General features: G+C 38.1%; 1 protein-coding gene across 1 annotated transcript; it reads right to left on the bottom strand.

Moving 5' to 3' along the window:
- Window positions 1–1,215: 1,215 nt before the first annotated feature.
- Window positions 1,216–11,942, bottom strand: LOC146450494 (DELTA-thalatoxin-Avl2a-like). Its single transcript, XM_085100339.1, has 2 exons — window positions 11,896–11,942; window positions 1,216–2,807 (listed from the first exon to the last, which is right to left on the bottom strand). The coding sequence occupies exon 2, from the start codon at window positions 2,758–2,760 to the stop codon at window positions 1,297–1,299; it is 1,464 nt and encodes a 487-aa protein (XP_084956465.1). The 5' UTR covers window positions 2,761–2,807; window positions 11,896–11,942; the 3' UTR covers window positions 1,216–1,296.
- Window positions 11,943–19,776: the final 7,834 nt, after the last annotated feature.

Below are 19,776 nucleotides of genomic sequence, written 5' to 3'. Positions count from 1 at the left end.
TCATTTTAATTGCAAATTTGACGCACCTTGAAGTTTTTGAAATTGGGGAATATCAGTTGGGGAATATCATCGGATATTCCCCAGTTTTAGCTGGGGTATATTCGGTCACGTGAGCCGTTTAGCCCAATTGCGCGCGAGCGAAAAATATTTGATGGATTATAATGTGCGATACACTTGAAGAGGAAAAACTGTAGATAAAGCAAACTTTTTTACAGAGCAACTTTTAGGCACTGAGAGAATTAATGAAGGCTTTAAAGTTGTCTGGCCAGGAATTGTTCCATTGAATAGTTGCAAGAGTAACGTTTCGGAATGACCACTAGAACAACAAAATTCGCACATCTCATTGTTTTAATCTCAAGATTCAATTATCATACATAAATCTTGAGTTAACTCGTTTAACTAAATAGTTAGTGTTTTGACTATCTTCATTATTGAAAGAAAATGTGATGGTATATTTCCAGCCTGGTGAATGAATGAGAATGATGATTATTCTAGAAAGTGACGCAGGCATACTCGGAAAAAAGAAATCCGAGTGCTCCTATCAGGAGTCGAACCTAAGACCTTCCGATTACTAGTTCGGATGCTCTACCACTGAGCTACAGGAGACTCGTGGGAGCTAAGGCCATTAAACTAGGTTCATGGGACAAACATCCTGCATACTGCTAGGATTTGAATGTCGAGCGTGTGGTATATGAAAGAAAATGTGATGGTATATTTCCAGCCTGGTGAATGAATGAGAATGATGATTATTCTAGAAAGTGACGCAGGCATACTCGGAAAAAAGAAATCCGAGTGCTCCTATCAGGAGTCGAACCTAAGACCTTCCGATTACTAGTTCGGATGCTCTACCACTGAGCTACAGGAGACTCGTGGGAGCTAAGGCCATTAAACTAGGTTCATGGGACAAACATCCTGCATACTGCTAGGATTTGAATGTCGAGCGTGTGGTATATGAAAGAAAATGTGATGGTATATTTCCAGCCTGGTGAATGAATGAGAATGATGATTATTCTAGAAAGTGACGCAGGCATACTCGGAAAAAAGGAAATCCGAGTGCTCCTATCAGGAGTCGAACCTAAGACCTTCCGATTACTAGGAAGGAAGGTCTTAGGTTCGACTCCTGATAGGAGCACTCGGATTTCTTTTTTCCGAGTATGCCTGCGTCACTTTCTAGAATAATCATCATTCTCATCTTCATTATTGTCACTGAATTGAATTGGAAAATTCAATAAGTGTGTTGCAGATCACGTTTTGTACACCTCAATCGTACATCATTTCACTACTACTCAGATCAAATTACTCTTCACCATTTTCTTCCGCATCCCTGCCTAGATCTCGATATAAACCTTGATCGAGATCTTCATCTGGATTCTCTGACTCACCACTCATGTGGTGAGAAACATTTTTCTGCGCGGCATCTCTGCTAGGCGTCCTCCACACCTGTTTCCGAAACCCAATATTCTTGTTGTAGCAGTCGCATGTAAACCCAGGCACTTTCCAATTGCAGCCATGCCATGCGAAATTTTCTTGGGTGTTTGCATATGCAGTGAGCTTAGAGCTGCCTGTGTCTTGTTTCTCCGATTTGTACTTAACGCAAGATTTCCCTTTACAGCCACACCAGATTCCAAATCTGTATCGACAGTCGTTGGGATGGTGGCAGCCCTCTGCAGCCAGAGAGCACTCGAATTCAGGAGATTCCTTGGATGAACCCCTTGTGTAGTCGAATTTCTGTAAGTGAACCCCTCTACTTTCTTGGAATCGGCAGCCATAATTCAAGAAGCCGAGGTAATAGTATTGCAGGTTTATAGCTCGGATGTAGTTTTCTGACCCAGCATCGAATCGGCTTTGCAAAACGTTCCAAATCGATCTGAAGGTGTGTTCAACAGATGCGTCTGATTCACCAGCTTCGTTCAAAAGTTTCTCAATCAGTTCTTTGGTCCTGTTGTTCGTCAGCTTATTTCGGGTTTCCTTGGTACCCCCTTTGACGACGGTTTTGTCTATAGTGTTCATGTCGCTTGCCTTGGACTCTTCCTTCTTGGTGACGTTTGCACATGCGTCAACCCCGATCTTGGTACTATTTATGGAACCTGCTAGCTTAGTGCAGCTCTTCACTTGAAAATCCCTCTGACTGAACGACTTAGAACTTTCTGCAAATGTCGTCTGCTTGATGCTTGATCCACGCGTCACAGACGTTATCACATGGGACCCGTATGTCTCCAAAAAGACGTTATATGCTTTCCAGGAATTCGCGAGAAACGGCTGTGCAAATGCCAATGGTAGCTTTTCAAAGTCCCTAACAAGGCGTTTGGTTAATGTGGAGGTTTCAACGTTATCTAAACAATCCTTTTTGACTAAGATCTTTTCTGTCAAGGCGCGGACATTTAAGGCCAGTCCACTTACTTCGGATTCCTTGGATTCTGTCTTCTGTATAACACTGTTGAGAGTAGTGCCCAGAGTAAACGAAGACTCGAGGGAGGCTTCCAAACCAGCTGCGGCGGCCATATGTTTGTAAAAGGATTTGGTGCTTGCGTAGTAATCAAAGTTACTACCTGAGTAGTGTAACTTTTTCCTTTTAAAGCAGGTTTCCGGCAAAGCCTCGAATAATTTCGCCTCGTTTTCCTGGAAGTCGCCCAATAAGTTTGTCTTCCGAAGATTGATTCCTTTTCCAAGCTCTTCCGTGTCACTGCTGTCCGTGCTTTCTACTCTTATTCCTCTGAAAGAGGCCGTCAGGCAGATAATAAGTAACAACGGATAAACCATGGCTGACGTTATTCCTGTTTCTCTTCGGTCTGGCAGTGGGGCACAACCTGTTAAAAATATTACGTGTCAGATGCTTTCCTGTAACATGCCTTCCAAGCAGTCGTTTCTAGGGGGATTCGTATTACCTCCTCCCCAGGAGGTACTAGTCTCCTCCCACGACTGCGTGGTAGGCTACGCTTTGCCGGACAAGGTTCATACTCCACCGGATACTTTACCTGCTACAGTAAGGAGCTTGAATTGATAGCCTGCCTAGCTAGCGGTATTGTATGCCGGCCAATAAAAAGTTTTGGCGTCGTAAACTGTGAGAAAATATTTTTGCCCCATTCCGCTCTAGGTCTCGCTGCATCCCTCAGCTGCGCAAGCCACTATAATTGACTTGACATCAGTCTGCCCGTCTGTGAAGAAGGCCTATTGTTGAATTTGTAAACTCTAACATTCTACCGACATTACCAAAAACAAAATTCATTTGACTTCACCAATTTCCAAGTTTCGTGCCCTCTGTGCACTGATGAGTTGTAAAATTGGTTCTAATCAATTTTTGCTATAAGGCGTTGCTTGAAAGGTCAGTATGATCACGTTAACACTTACGGAAAGGAATTTCATCAATCGAAGAAAGGCTCTTCTCCATAGTGGGTTCGTCAAGGATAAGAGTATTCTTTTCGCAAGAAATATTTGGACAATATTTTGAAATTGTAATCAAATTGCACTCCCAAGTGTAATTATGAGAACTTTCGGAACACCAATAATACACATAAGTTAATAATTTCAAGCAATCTTGCGCGGTAACAAAGACCAATTTCGCTTGACAATATTTCAAAACGATATTTCTTTCTGAGAAAAAGCGATAACGTTGCAATTTAATACCTTCTAGGAAGGAAGACGGATCGATAGCGATAAACTTTGACATTGAAAATGCCGACGATTGGTGACGGTTTCACAGACTTCTCAGTCGGTTGGGAGATAATTTTTACTAAATTTTTTCGGTTACTGAATCTACGCGAAAATTTAAGGACCGTGAAGTTAAATAGGAAGGCTTCATGAATATCACTAAGTTACATTCTGAGATACGTTTTCGGAGACTTCTTTAAATATATTTTGAGTACTAGATACGGCTTTTAATAAAGTTGTTTAGCTCCTTCAGGACTTACTGCTACTTTTGTTAATAGTTAATTTCTAACTTGAATCACATGATTTTCTATATTTTACCTGTGGTGGGAAACTGGAAATTGGTGCAAAGCCTTTACATATTAATGTCATTTTTCAGAAACCAGGAATTAAGAAACGTTACTTTTCCACTACTATCCGATTTTCAAAGTTTTAGGATTGTTTTGAGCCTGCCAATTTGAAGTGTATTGCTTTCCTAGTCTCGTCCGTAAATATATTGCGAAACTTAATTTAGTGTCGCCAATTAGTACTACTCAACACTAGAATGATTGTCACTTAAATAAAGAACTTTGCTTACATACCCTTGCCGTGTCACTAAACTGACCGTCAATAAACTGTAATAAAAGTCCAAATCTGATTTTTTAGTACGAGGAAGGCACTGAACAATTGAGCTAGTTTAAACAATCAAGTTCTTTGTAGGATAGGTCCTGTTTCGCTTTAAAATTGTCGCTGTGATAGTCTATTATAATATTCCAAAAAATTGTTTATTAGATTTGAGTGCAACCGTGAAAAAATGGTCTTTTTATGTCCCTGGAGGATATACCTGCTGTTACTCCCTACAGTTGTTTATGATATCCACGAGGATTTTTACGTGTAAACGAACATATATACGAAACCAAGAATATTTGTGTTTCTGATCGTTATGAAAGACCCTTGTTTTGAGGTCATTTAGGACTCTAACTTAACAGAGCGTGAACAACGGTTGGTCCATTTGTAAGCAGCAAAACGTGCTAGACCCCATCTTAATGGCCTACATGATTTTTTTGTCAATCCTTGCTGGTACTTATATACGGATATTGACGATATATTTCCTATAGATTAACATATTTTCAAACATTACGTTGACGTAGTTTATCGTGCCTTCTGTTCACGCCTCTTCGGAAACAGTTGTTTGTTTGTTTCTCAGTGCGCGATAACTGACTAACGTAGCAATGAAATTTTGTCGATCGTTGCGTTTTCTTATTTAAAATATTTGTTGATTGCGACCTCAGCTGCGTTGTTTGCTGAGATAAGCAATTGAAAAATTAAATTTGTCCCATTGAGAGATATGTGGTTAAAACAGTGAAGCACTAGTAAGAGAACTTTATTAATGAAAAGTTCTTTCTAAGGGAAGATTATTTAATTTTATAGATATTTCAGCCCTAGCTGGGGATGCAAGATTAAATTGCTTTGTTGCAACCTCCTATTTTTCACCGAAGAAAACCAAACAGGTTTCAAACATTTACGTCTGAATTGAGCAGCAAACTATAAGCGATAAGACAAGTCATTCTCTTGTTACCGTAAGCATTCTGATTTTCACTTAAAATATCATTTATCTATTAAGTCATTACACTTCACGCCGATTTCCTGGTTTTAGAGCTATCAACTATCAAAAATTGAATTGCATTTTGGCATTGGGGGTTTCACTTAGACGGACATTTCATCGTCTATAACCTCCCAAATATCAATATATTATTTAGAAACTTAACTCAAATTGAATTAGTAAGAGATAAAAAGCACTTTTAAGAAGGTTTTAAAAGCGCCTGTCCGTAAAAATCAAACATATCGCGGCAAGGATGGAAAATTTGATTTCTTTCATATTTAAATGTCATATAGGCTAGGATATGACTAAAATTACTGTAAAGTTTTTTTGGTGAAATATCCTTTTATTTCAAAGAAAAATGCAAATAACGAAAATCCGTTAAAATCGTCATTTTAGGCGCTAAATTATTACACAGGTTGGAGAACCTCGCGTGCGAAAAACAAATCATTCTACCGCTTTTAAAACACTAATTTTTTTTTTACAATCCTTGAATATCTGTTGGATTGATTTTGGGAAATATTGCGTCGTTCTGTGTATGCGAAATAATTTAATTTTGAAGGCACACAATTCACTGCAGTAAAAAAACTTCGTGAATAAAATTAATTTTCACCATGTGCGAAACCTTCAAATCGATTACAATCCTGTTGGTTGAATGTTAGAAGGATAGGCTATAGAGTCCCGTAAAAATTTCTATGGGCAAATGATTAACAGTGGCGTGAGAGCTTTCAAACTCCGTACAAAATGTAAATATTTGACCCCGCGTGGTGAACTTTGAAGATGCGGGTCAGACATAATTTTTAGTCCGTGAACATATCTTGACCCATATTAGGTAAAAATAAGCACATAGGAAAACATTTCGAAATGTTCTAACCTTATAATATGCTGTAAACGACAGGTCCAGATGCCATTTTAGCACGATTCTCTGGTCGTTCGTCGCATAAGTTTGAGCCGGCTGTTTGTATTAAACGTCCGGTGTACACCACGCAAACTGGTCGCATACAAATCTTTGATCAACTTTCGGCGCATTTCATTATCAAGGCTGTATCTTCTTCGATGGCTTAGCCATTTTTGAAGTATTGCTCGGTTTACAGTGCACGAAAATATAACATCTGATCACTGCTAGAATGACAAATATGTCGGCGCTTTCTTCAATCTATCTTGCAGTGCAGGGAGCCGTTTGTTCGTCACGCAGTACAACGTCATGGCCTTGATTACTGAACAGGTATACCCAAGGCAACAACAACAATTAAGATAGTGATACCTTTAATTACGTTCTTTCTTCCTTGCTAAAATCCAGATAATTCATTCATTCGCGAATTCGTTTGCGCGTGCTCTTCTTAAGAGTGTTCGGGGAGGGGAAAGGAATGGGGGGGGGGGGGGGGGGGCGAGGGAGGGTGGATATTACATTTTGCGAAAATAGTATCAGTACTTATTGATGGATATCACTACCCAGGGTCCCAAAGAGGTTTTATAGGGCTCCAGGGCGCCAGGGCTCCAAGGCAAAAAAATTAGGGCTCTAGGGCTCCACATCATGTGCTTTAGGGCTCCGCGCTCCACTCTGGTTTACAATCTTGATATGTAACTATTCTATTTTTAACGCTAAATCAAATACGCAAATAAAAAAGTCATCAATTCCGATCAATTTTTTTAAACCCAAGCAGCCAGTTATATTATCTCCTATTATTTCAAAGTGGGGTTGACAGACCTGCCAGAGTCCCACTGTGTGCCCATTGTGTTCCCTTTTCTATAAGAGATCGAGGGAGGTTCCATGCATATTTCTCTTAGTAGTGGTTGGTTTTGTATTAAATGCCATTTGTCCAGTAGAATATTTTTCAAACATGGCAGTTATGGTTGAAATTGGGTCACGAAGGGTAGAATTTTCTTGTGCGCTTTCTGTTTTTGTGTAAGAGCGTTCTTTCTTTCTGCGAAGTTAACTTCTGGGAGGATTTTGTCCACCAAATGTGTTGCATACTATAGTGATTCCTTTCTCCTGTGGGATATTCGTCTAAAGGCTAGTGACATCCATTGAGACTAGAAATGCATTTCTAGGAACCCTAGTGCTTTTAATAAACCTTATAAAATGTGTCGTATCTTTAAGATACGAGTCCTGTATTTGTGCTATTGGCTGAAGTAGTTTGTCTACGAATGAGGATACGGATGTGTTGGACCATAACACCAAGATATGATAGGTCTTCCGACTAATGTTGGTTTGTGAAGTTTTGTGAGGGTATAAAACACTGGGATTCGAGGCGGATTTGGTGTAAGGTTAAACCATTTAACGTCATTTCGTCTATGCACCCTGCTTGGTGAAGACCCGAAAGTTAGGATGGAAAGGGCCATGAATCAGATAAACAATAAACAATATAAACTACTAAGGACTGGCTAAGTATTGAAATTATTAATCCTCATCAATTATTATTTGTATCCTCAAAATGATCTGTCACGTTTTTTGTTTTTACTTTGTTGTAACACGCACAAAGGCAGTAATCAAGAATTAAAAAAATCTGGGAACTCGAATGATCAAACTTGAAAATGCTGGGCTTCGGACACCACAGCCAAAAGAGGATCAGGGCTCAGGTCAGTAAAATGATAAGGCTGCGGGCTCCACAGCAGAAATTTTAGGGCTCCAGGGCTTCAGGAATCCAACCCCCCCCCCCCCCCCCCCCCTTTTGGGGACCCTGACTACATCCTCTAGCTAAGTATGAAACGAAAAAAAGCTAAGAGAAAGGTCTTTTTTCCCTTCACGTAGATGACCCCAAATGACGCATTTCCCGTATAAATGACTGATAAATAGCAATGAAAGAACGCACCCCTGCGAAAAATATTGCCGTTCGTTTGTTTTCCTGAGATAGTGGAGGCTTGGGTTTCCTGTGGCTTCGAGTGGTCATTCATCTGCGTGTTACTTCGTAAGGTGTGTTGTTTTTTAAATACTTTTAAATTTATGATGTCTAAATCAAACAATACTTAATTTGAAGTTTGAAGCCGCGCCGTTTGAAGACAAGTTTTTTACATTAAAAATGGAGGGTTGTAGCTCTTTTAAGGCCTTTGTTGATCGTAGAACACTACAACTACGCGGTACAAGCCACCAAACGTGTCTGGATACTACCCGAAGGAAATTATCGTGTTACGTAACGCGCATGGGCCACAACATCATCCGTCCCGAGAGCACCCCTTCTGTCAGAAGCCCCACCCCACGCCAGCACCACATAAACACCGGTTATTATCATTAACTGAAGGATCGTAACATGCTTTTTTTTTTTTTTTTGTGAGGGATGGGGGAGACGGTGTGGGGTGCTTACTTGTTTTAAAAATTAGATAAATGGAGGAGAAGAAAGCGTATCAAATTTGAGGCCGAAACCATTGTTTCCAATATGTGGCATGATGATTGCTTTATGAATTAAGCAAGGAAAGTGAAGGTATAACAGTAATTCGAAGGAAGATAGGTTATTACAGGCTGGTTTTACACCAAGCGCCTCCCACGAGCAAGGAAAGACGAAATTCCTTAAATAAATCGTTGTTTTTTCTTTTTTTTTTTAATTTTGCAGTTTTGTGTTTTAATGCTAGAGTATGTACTAGTTCCAGGACTAGTACCGAGTGCAGCTTTCAAGCATTTTAGTCCTAGCTTGCCCATGCCCATGACATAGTATGACAAACAGATGCCTGCAATGAGGGATATTTTTTGTTTCATACTAGGATCAATTGCATTTAAAATGGAAAGAACTAGCTAAAGGATGTGTAGTGATCTTATTCAGTAAGCACTGATACCGTTTAAAAAAAAAATCCCTTACCCCCCCACCTGGCAACGGCAACGCTCCCAACAACCATGCCCGCGCGCGCAAATGAGTTCGCGAATAAATAAATTATCTGGATTTTAACTTAAGCAGAAAAAACTAACGCGGAGAAATTTCGAATCATGTAGTGATTTCGAATTTTGTAATCAGGAGCATCTCGTATACCAGACAGTCCATCTTTCCTTGGCATTTCCTCAGAACTGCGAAATTGTTGGCTGGTATCATGATCTTGTTAAAGATGTCTGCAAATGGATGAAGAACTGCGACAGTGTTCTTTAATTCTTTGAAAAAGGTGTCGAGTTGTGAGGCCTATGTATTCTGCATCGCACAGAGGACATGAAAATTGGTAGACCACACTGTGTTGATCAATCAGAGAGGGCTTTTGTTTTTTTTTACGCCAAGTACATCACCCAGTTTACGACTAGTATAGATGGGCTGTAGAGGTGTTCCGATTCTGTTGCTAAGGTTGTTGAGTTGTTTTCTTCAGACGTCAGCAGACTTTTGACCTTTGAATGGCAGCAGTATCCGCACAGGTTGTTCAACTGGCACCACAGGGGGTAGACTCGAAACATTCGCTAGCTTGGATTTAATGAAAGATAAGATTGTAGAATCGACTAGCTCGTTCTGTCTAGTATACGAGATGCTCCTGATTAAGAAGTACAGACCAAGTCTTAACATCCAATCAGACTCAACACGTGTCAAATTATTCACTTGACTTTGGTTTTCCTTTGTGTGAGGTCACTTGATGGTTCACTGGCTTAGAACATTAGACTATTTTTTGCAGTTTAGTTTTGTCTACTTACTTATGTAAATTCTCTTCATTTTCTTGATAATGATGACAGGATGTCATCGAAACGTCCAAATCTCTCTGCGTTAGTTTTTCTGCTTAATATCTGGATTTTAGCAAGGGAAAAATAACATTACTAAAGATATCACTTTGTTAATTGTTGTTTCCTTGAGGATGTTCATGTTCAGTTATTAAGAATTTCGCATTTTCCCCCTCGTCCAGCCCCCTAAAATGTTCAGGACATTGCATTGCGTGACGAACAAAGGGCGCCGACATTTTCTTTCATTCTAGCAGCGATCAGATGTAATGTTTTCGTGCACTGTAAACCAAGAAATACTCACAAATGACTCAGCCGTCGAAGAATATGCAGTATTGATAAAATGCACGGAAAGTTGATCAAAGATTTGTATGCGACCAGTTTGCGTGGTGATTACAAGCTACTACATCGCACGTTTAATACAAACAGCCGGCTCAAACTTATGCAACGAACTACCAGAGAATCGTGCTAAAATGGCATCTGGAGCTGTCTTTTACAGCATATTATAAAGTTAGAACATTTCGAAATGTTTTTCTATGTGCTTAACCTAATATGGGTCAAGACATGTACACGGACTAAAAATTATGTCTGACTCAAGTGTATGGCTTGACCAGCCCAATTGTTATACACATTTTTATTTGGAGGGGAAGCATTTGTCCGATCTCTGTGAAACTTGGCAAACAGTTTATTATCGGTATCCTTATTAATTTTTCAAAATTTGCTGTATCAGATTCTAGTCATGTGACCTGAAAATGACTTATAACGGTTTAAATCTTTACTCAAAAATTGGGAACAAAAAGCTACATTATATCAATCTTATTTGTTGCTTACTCGATGAGCCCCTCTAAGAGCTTTATCATCCCGCCTTTTAATGATGTCCACATCTTAAGAGTAACGGTCAAGTAAGAAAAATGGGTCACGTGACATGATAAATGTCCAAATATCTCAAAAGATAAATAACAAGTACCACCTTAAAGGTCGGAATTAGGTTGGCACAGTTATACTAAACATTTTAATGGCAAACATTTTCAAAATTTTGGAGTATAAATGTTCCCCTTTTTCAAAAACAAGTTAGGTGACGTCATCAACGAAAGAATGTCACGTGACTCTTAGGAACACTTCTGTTTCTTCAAGAAAGTAAGGCAGTTTATGGAATGAATTTCCCCTATAGTGTAAATGCTTTTCTCGACAGAAAATAGAGGTTCCTTAAAATCTTTGCTGGGGGTCTTTGAAGAACAAATAACCAAGCCTTAAATACTTAAGTACGGACTTTGAAAAGCTCTCACGTCGCTCTTAATCTTTTCCCTAAAGAAATTTTTACGGGACTTTGAAGACCATTCCTCTAACATTCAACCACCAGGAGCTTAATTGATTCGAAGGTTTCGCACATAGTGAAATTTTATTTTATTAACGAAGTACTTTGACTGCAGTGAATTGTATGCCTTCGAAATTAAATTATTTCGCATACACAGAACGACGCAATATTTCCAAAAATCCTTCCAACAGATATTTAAAGATTGTAAAAAAAGATTTTAGTGTTCTAAATGCTGTAAAATGATTTGTTTTCGTACGCGAGGCTCTCTACCCTACGAGCAGAGGCTCTTTGAAGGGCCTCTGCTCGCAGGGTAGACGCTCTCAAACCCGTGTAACATCATAGCGCCTCAAATGACGATTTTAACGGATTTTCGTTATTTGCATTTTTCTTTGAAATAAAAGGATATTTCACCAAAAAACTATAGAGTGATTTTAATTATATCCCAGCCTATCTGATATTAAAATATGAAAGAAATTGAACTTTCCACCCTTGCCACGAAATTTACAATTTGTCTGATTTTTACAGACAGGCGCTCTTAAAACATTTTAACTTCTGGAGACATGTTTTCTAAGTGACATTGAACGAGATAAAGCTAAGTCAGAACGTTGACCCAAGGATTTAACGATGGTTTGTTAGAATCGCAATTTCTTTTTAATAAAAGAAAAACTGAGACTGTAGACAATAACCAAAAGAGGTAAAAGGAAGTTTTGAGTGTGATCAGGCCAGCCTTATACTAACCTCTGATGTACCTCTGATGTCTCTTGATCCGTTCCCGTCTCGCTGATCTGAACAAAATAGTATTTTTCTTGAAAATTGTATCTAACCTTAACTTAAAATTTTAACTTCGAGGTGTTTAGTTAGCATGTGGGCAATGTGTGTGCAGAAAAAAGGGATCGCTCATCACTTTGTCATTCCTTAATGGTCTGTTATACTGGTACTGGAATTCCTAATTGAAGATATCAACTTACCAACTACCAACTTTCTTTGAGGCATTTACGCGGGCACTTGTTTGAGATCTAATGATTCGGTAATAGAGTCGTACAAGTGACTAATTTTCGTTTGTCCCACTGACCAAAAATCAACATTAATTTTTTCTGATGTACCTCTGATATCTCTTGGTCCGTTCCCGTCGCGCTGATCTGAACAAAATAGTATTTTTCTTGAAATTTTTTTCTAACCTGAACTTAAAATTTTAACCTCGGGGTGTTTAGTTAGCATGTGGGCAATGGGTGTGCAGAAAAAATGGATCGCCCATCATTATGTCATTTCTTAATGGTCTGTTTTACTGGTACTAGAATTCCTAATAGAAGATATTGACTTAAGAAATACCAACTTTTTTTTAGGGTGTTATGTCTTAAGGTGGGGCTCTACCTGAATTTGAGTGAGATTTGAAGAGGTTTTAAGAATGGATAGAAGAAAGAAAATGATTTTTTAAACACTAACAGACAGTTGATACCCACGCAAGAGCACCCCAGACTAACTTGGTGTCCGTCTATTAATTATTAACTACAAATTCTAATTTTAAAACATCCCTAAATCTTCAACATTTCTTATTCTCTTAATTTTACCAATCCTACAAGAAAAAATATTTTCGTTCCAAATATACCTAAAATTCACCCAGAAATTCATAAAACACCCCAAAACATTGTTTTGTGTAATGAGTGGAAGGTTTTGGTATTGCTTGAAATGCGAACAAGATATTTCCATTTGACCGATTTTAAGCGGCGTGAAACATGCTTTCAGGTGTACCCCCGCCTTAAGCAATGTTCGGGCACTTGTTTGAGATCTCACGATTCGGTAATAGAGTCGAACAATTGACTAATTTTCGTTCGTCCCAATGACCAAAAATTAACATGAAATGTTTCTGATGTACCTCTAATGTCTCCTGGTCCGTTCCTCGCGCTGATTTGAACAAAATAGTATTTTTCTTGAAAATTGTGTGTTACCTTAACTTAAAATTTTAACCTCGGGATGCTTAGTTAGCATGTGGGCAATGTGTGTGCAGAAAAAATGGATCGCCCATCATTATGTCATTTCTTAATGGTCTGTTTTACTGGTACTAGAATTTCTAATAGAAGATATTGACTTAAGAAATACCAACTTTTTTTCCAGGCTTTTGTGTCTTAAGGCGGGACTCTACCTGAATTTGAGTGAGATTCGAAAAGGTTTTAAGAATGGATAGAAGAAAAAAATGATTTTTGAAACACTAACAGACAGTTGATACCCACGCAAGGGCACCCCAGGTTTCTAGTGGACTAACTTGGTGTCCGTCTATTAATTATTAACTACAAATTCTAATTTTAAAACATCCCTAAATCTTCAACATTTCTTATTCTCTTAATTTTACCAATCCTACAAGAAAAATTATTTTCGTTCCAAATATACCTAAAATTCACCCAGAAATTCATAAAACACCCCAAAACATTGTTTTGTGTAATGAGTGGAAGGTTTTGGTTTTGCTTGAAATGCGAACAAGATATTTCCTTTTGACCGATTTTAACCGGCGTGAAACATGCTTTCAGGTGTACCCCCGCCTTAAGCAATGTTCGGGCACTTGTTTGAGATCTCACGATTCGGTAATAGAGTCGAACAATTGACTAATTTTCGTTTGTCCCAATGACCAAAAATCAACATGAAATGTTTCTGATGTACCTCTAATGTCTCCTGGTCTGTTCCTCGCGCTGATTTGAACAAAATAGTATTTTTCTTGAAAATTGTGTGTTACCTTAACTTAAAATTTTAACCTCGGGATGTTTAGTTAGCATGTGGGCAATGTGTGTGCAGAAAAAATGGATCGCCTATCATGATGTCATTTCTTAATGGTCTATTTTACTGGTACTAGAATTCCTAATAGAAGATATTGACTTAAGAAATACCAACTTTTTTTCCAGGCTTTTGTGTCTTAAGGTGGGGCTCTACCTGAATTTGAGTGAGATTCGAAAAGGTTTTAAGAATGGATAGAAGAAAGAAAATGATTTTTTAAACACTAACAGACAGTTGATACCCACGCAAGAGCACCCCAGGTTTCTAGTGGACTAACTTGGTGTCCGTCTATTAATTATTAACTACAAATTCTAATCTTAAAACATTCCTAAATCTTTAACATTTCTTTTTGTCTTAATTTTACCAATCCTTCAAGAAAAATTATTTTCGTTCCCAATATACCTAAAATTCACCCAGAAATTCATAAAACACCCCAAAACATTGTTTTGTGTAATGAGTGGAAGGTTTTGGTATTGCTTGAAATGCGAACAAGATATTTCCATTTGACCGATTTTAAGCGGCGTGAAACATGCTTTCAGGTGTACCCCCGCCTTAAGCAATGTTCGGGCACTTGTTTGAGATCTCACGATTCGGTAATAGAGTCGAAATTTTGACTAATTTTCGTTTGTCCCAATGACCAAAAATCAACATGAAATGTTTCTGATGTACCTCTAACGTCTCTTGGTCCGTTCCTCGCGCTGATTTGAACAAAATAGTGTTTTTCTTGAAAATTGTGTGTTTCCTTAATTTAAAATTTTAACCTCAGGGTGTTTAGTTAGCATGTGGCAATCTGTGTGCAGAGAAAAGGGATCGCTTATCGTTATGTCATTTCTTAATGGTCTGTTTTACTGGTACTAAAAATCCTAGTAGAGGATATTGAATTACGAAATACCAACTTTCTTTGAGGCTTTTATGTCTTAAGCAATGTTTGGGCACTTGATTAAGATCTCCCGATTGGGTAATAGAGTCGTAAAATTTGCTAAGTTTCGTTTGTCTCACTGACCAAAAATCAACATGCAATGTTTCAAGATTGTTATAACTGAAGCTCCGTCAAAACAATTTTACGCCGTCTTCAAAACCTTCTCGTTGCTTTAGGGCAAGTTTACCTCTATAAGATTATTACCTTTCTGAATCATGCAATACGAGTATAAGCAAGGACATAACAATTTTCTATATCCGAATTGTTTCAATTATATCAAACATCTCTTTAAGCGATGTTAGTAGTGGTTGCCTGAAACAAATGTTAGCGGCCGCATCAGGGTTTCAGAGACATCACACACTTGAATTGAAACTTCCCGGTTACCTGAGTCAAAAATCGAAAACTTTAACTTGAAGATGCATTGTTAAAAAAATTGATAAATAGATTATTGCTTATGAGAAGGAACTTTTAGCTCCTACCACCTGATGTAAATTTTAATTTTTCCATGGTTTTTTCTTTGCCATAACGGTTAATGACTACGCGGAATGCTTCTCTCGTTGGACTGAGTTTATCGGTCATTGCGTTTCTTTTTCGAAGTATTTATTGATAGCGACCTGAGCTGCGTTGTTTCCCACAACAGAAAATTTAAAAAAAAAAGTCGGCGCATTGAAAGAAATTTGGTCTAAACAAATGAGGAATTGGTAAGAGAACTTCATAGATAAAAAGTAACGCAAGACTATCATATTGAAAGATTATCCATCCTTAGTCTGGGACATACGTTTATTTTCTCTTGGACTTAGTAATGCAAGATTCATTTGCTTTGCGGCAAATTCCCATTTGAGTCAATTTTTTCACCGGATGGGACCAGACTAGGTTAAAATATTTTTATTTGAATTGAACAATATATCAAGCAAATAAACCAAACCATCTTCAAGTCATTTAACTTTACGACTTTTTTTCGTTTTCGAACTATCGAAAAATTTTAACATTTTTAGTTTTACTTAGATCGATATTTAATCATGTATGACCTCAAAAATATCCTTTTATTGAAAAACTAAATTCGTAAATGAAAGTTAGCAAGAGAAAATATCTGATACAAAGAAACTAAATCTGACATTCTTTTGTCTGTTCTCTCAGCGACTTTGAGCACGAGAAAGCTAGATCAGAGCGTTGCCCTTGAGATTTAACAGTGGTTAATTGGAATCACCCTTTCTTTAAAAAAAAAGACCATTACTTTTTTGGAATAAAAAAAATAGAAAAAAACAGCTTTTGAGTGTGAAATGACTGGTTTTATACTAACCTCCGATGTACCTCTGATGTCTCTTGGTCCGTTCCTTGCGATGATCTGAAAGAATGGCATTTTTTCTGAAAATTATATCTGACCTCATTTAAAATTCTAACCTCAGCGTGTTTAGTTAGCATGTGGTTAATACAGTTTTAAAGCGATTACGCCATGATACCATGTCGTGGAAAAACTTAGTTCTAAACAAAAGCGCATTCCATTCAAATTTTCTTATTTCCACATGATATTGCCAAATGCCACCAAATATACATGTAATCCCAATAAAATTTATCCAGCCTTTATTTTGTTTCAGTTTTTGCTGCAGAAATAAGAAGTTGAAAAGAGCTAAAGCAATTTCGTGCAGTGTTTAAATGGTTTCATGGAAGGGTTGCCTCCCAAGTAATGATATACATTATTATAACTCCCGGCATAGTAAATCGAACGTTTGAAAATCGAACTCAATCGAACACCAGACTTTCAGTGAGTTCGATTTCTGAACAAATAGAATTTAATCGAACTAATCGAACTACATCGAACTCAATCCATCTGATTGTGTTTGATTGAGTTAGGTTAGAAATGGATTGTGTTGATTGGCTCTACCTATACAAAGCAACTCCAAATCAAGCCCATCAAAGCAGGTTTTTTTTTTTCAAATTTATTCAATAACAGAACCATTTATAAACTGTGCACGGCAGTTAGAGAACAGAACAGAACAGAACAGAACAGGAGAGAATTAAGCTCTCATCACTCCTGCCGGCGTACTCCAAAATTATTATACCCTTTCCTATTTAGCTAATTTACAACTGAAGGGCTGGGAGCATAACCGACTTATGTCGAATTTCAGCCCGTTTTTCGATGTTGCGTGGATTTCTCCAAACTTTTGCATGTGAACTGCAATTCGATGCCATTGAGAAATTTTACCATCTTGTAAAGATATATCAGTAACATTATAGACACTGGATGACCAAAAGGACAATTGACTGAGTATTAAATACTTGTATTCAATATACACGCGTTGTCTTTGAAACACGGCACACGAAAGCGGTCTTTTTCGTGGGAACAACGAAAAGAATGCTGTTACGCTTTTATTTGATTCTGTTACAAACTACTACGTGCGTTACAGGAATGTCAGAAATGCAAACAGTTACATTCTTGAAGAGAAAATGTGTCCATTTCCTGGCGTAAAATCAAGCTTTGTCCCGTTTGTCGACATATTACTCTTGATTACGCAAAGTACTAGCATTCTACACGATTAACAGGAAGACATGTAGCCACTTCAACGATTAATAACAATTAACAACGATTAAAAGCAGTTCTATTAAAAGGTACTGACTATCTATTCTTTTCACAAGCAGGCGGTGTTAACCGTTGAAAATCTATGGTAATCGTACTTTTATTGAATCATTGCCTTGAAATTGTAGAGTTAATCGTTACATACCGAATTTCAAGCCTGGCAAACCACAACTAAGGCTTTCAAAACACCCTGCACATGGCAGGATTTGTCTCTGATGTTCCCGCGGGATTTGATAATCGAATTGAAAAATTCGCCACGGCACAGTCATCCCTGCCAAGGAGGGTTTCTTTTGACAACATGTCGACCAGTTCCTGTGATCTGCATTCATCAATTTCATAACTTTTCAAAAGATCCATAGATGTCACGCGTTTACAAACTTCACCAAACAAAAGCGAAACCAACTAGCCAGTACGATACGCAAGTTGTTTATCGCGACCACCTTGATCTATTTTGGATATCTCGATTTTCAAAAACATACCTGCACTTAACCTACGCAGAGACAGAGAGTTCACCCTAACTGAGTCTCACAACCCTGCCCTCCCCACCTCTCTGATGTTCACACAAACTTGCAAGTCACTCACCTGCATTTAGGCCCTACTCCAGGCTTTGTGTCAGCTTGATGCAATTGATTGCTGGCAGCCTGTGTCTCTATGGAAGAGGTCAAAGGGCATTAGAATTAAGTCACCTTGGTTGAAGAAATACAGCAAATTGGACCAATCTGAAGGCTACATTACCCTCCTCTCCCCACCCCGGAGCTTTTGACACATAACCGAGAGCCACCCCTAGCAGTAAGCCCTCACCCTAGGCTAGCTCACAGACTGGTCCTTGACGGCAAGCCCCCTCAAGTTTAGAGAACCACAGAGGCCTGACGCTAGGCGGTGCCCAGCTTCAGGCCCGGCTCTAGCAAACACGTTCTTGCAAATTCGCACAGATATCACAGGCAAATAGGTCTCTTAAAGGCAAAAATTGAGTTTGCAGGAAAATGTACTATTTTTAGCATATAGCAGCTCAACTTGGGATAAGCCCACTTAAAGTGACTGCTAATAATTCTTAAAATGATATAAGTGGAATGATGAAAATATAAGCTTTTCTTGCTAGTCCTGCTTTTGTAAATCGCAGTTGTTTTGTCTAGCAATGTAACTGCTGTTAGTAGAAGGGCTTAAAGCCTCAACTTTACAGCTTATTTCAAAATATGCTGAATGCAAGGAACTAGTTAGCCCTTGCTTTGTGTCACTCACAAACTGACATGATTTCTTGCCTAAAATATAACTTGTGGAGGCACCATTTCCTCTTTATTTGGTTACTACAGTTTATCTTGAAGTGATTAATGATACAAAGAAGAATATCAAGCCGTTCTGAACAATTTGAGGCTACAGTTAAAGAAAGGGTGATTCCAATTAACCATTGTTAAATCTCAAGGGCAACGCTCTGATCTAGCTTTTTCGCGCTCAAAGTTGCTGAGATAACAGACAAAAGAATGTCAGATTTAGTTTCTTTGTATCAGATGTTCTCTCTTGCTAACTTTCATTTGCGAATTTAGTTTTTCAATAAAGGGATATTTTTGAGGTCATACATGATTAAATATCGATCTAAGTGATACTAAAAATGTTAAATTTTTCGGTAGTTCGAAAACGAACAAAAGTCGTAAAGTTAAATGACTTCAAGATGGTTTGGTTTACTCGCTTGATATGCTGTTCAATTCAAATGTAAATATTTCAAATCAGTCTGGTCCCATCCGGTAAAAAAAATTAACTCAAATGGGAATTTGCCGCAAGGCAAATGAATCTTGCATTACTAAGTCCAAGAGAAAATAAACGTATGTCCCAGACTGAGGATGAATAATCTTTCCATATGATAATCTTGCGTTACTTTTTATCTATGAAGTACTCTTACCAATTCCTCATTTGCTTAGACCAAATTTCTTTCAATGCGCCGACTTTTTTTTTTTAATTTTCTGTTGTGGGAAACAACGCAGCTCAGGTCGCAATCAATAAATACTTCGAAAAAGAAACGCCATGACCGATAAACTCAGTGCAACGAGAGAAGCATTCCGCGTAGTCATTAACCGTTATGGCAAAGAAAAAGCCATGGAAAAATTTAAATTTGCATTAGGTGGTAGGAGCTAAAAGTTCCTTCCCATGAGCAATAATCTATTAATCAATTTTTCAACAATGCATCTTCAATTTAAAGTTTTCGATTTTTGACTCAGGTAACCGGGAAGTTTCAATTCAAGTGTCTGATGTCTCTGAAACCCTAAAGCGGCCGCTAACATTTGTTTCAGGCAACCACTACTAACATCGCTTAAAGATATGTTTGATATAATTGAAAGAATTTGGATATAGAAAATTGTTATGTCCTTGC

The sequence above is a fragment of the Pavona decussata genome, unplaced genomic scaffold (assembly GCF_977016875.1).
Source record: "Pavona decussata unplaced genomic scaffold, jaPavDecu1.1 SCAFFOLD_455, whole genome shotgun sequence".
Classification (NCBI taxonomy): Eukaryota; Metazoa; Cnidaria; class Anthozoa; order Scleractinia; family Agariciidae; genus Pavona; species Pavona decussata.
The sequence above is the reverse complement of the archived record's forward strand: the minus strand, read 5'-3'. Positions and strand labels throughout refer to the sequence as shown.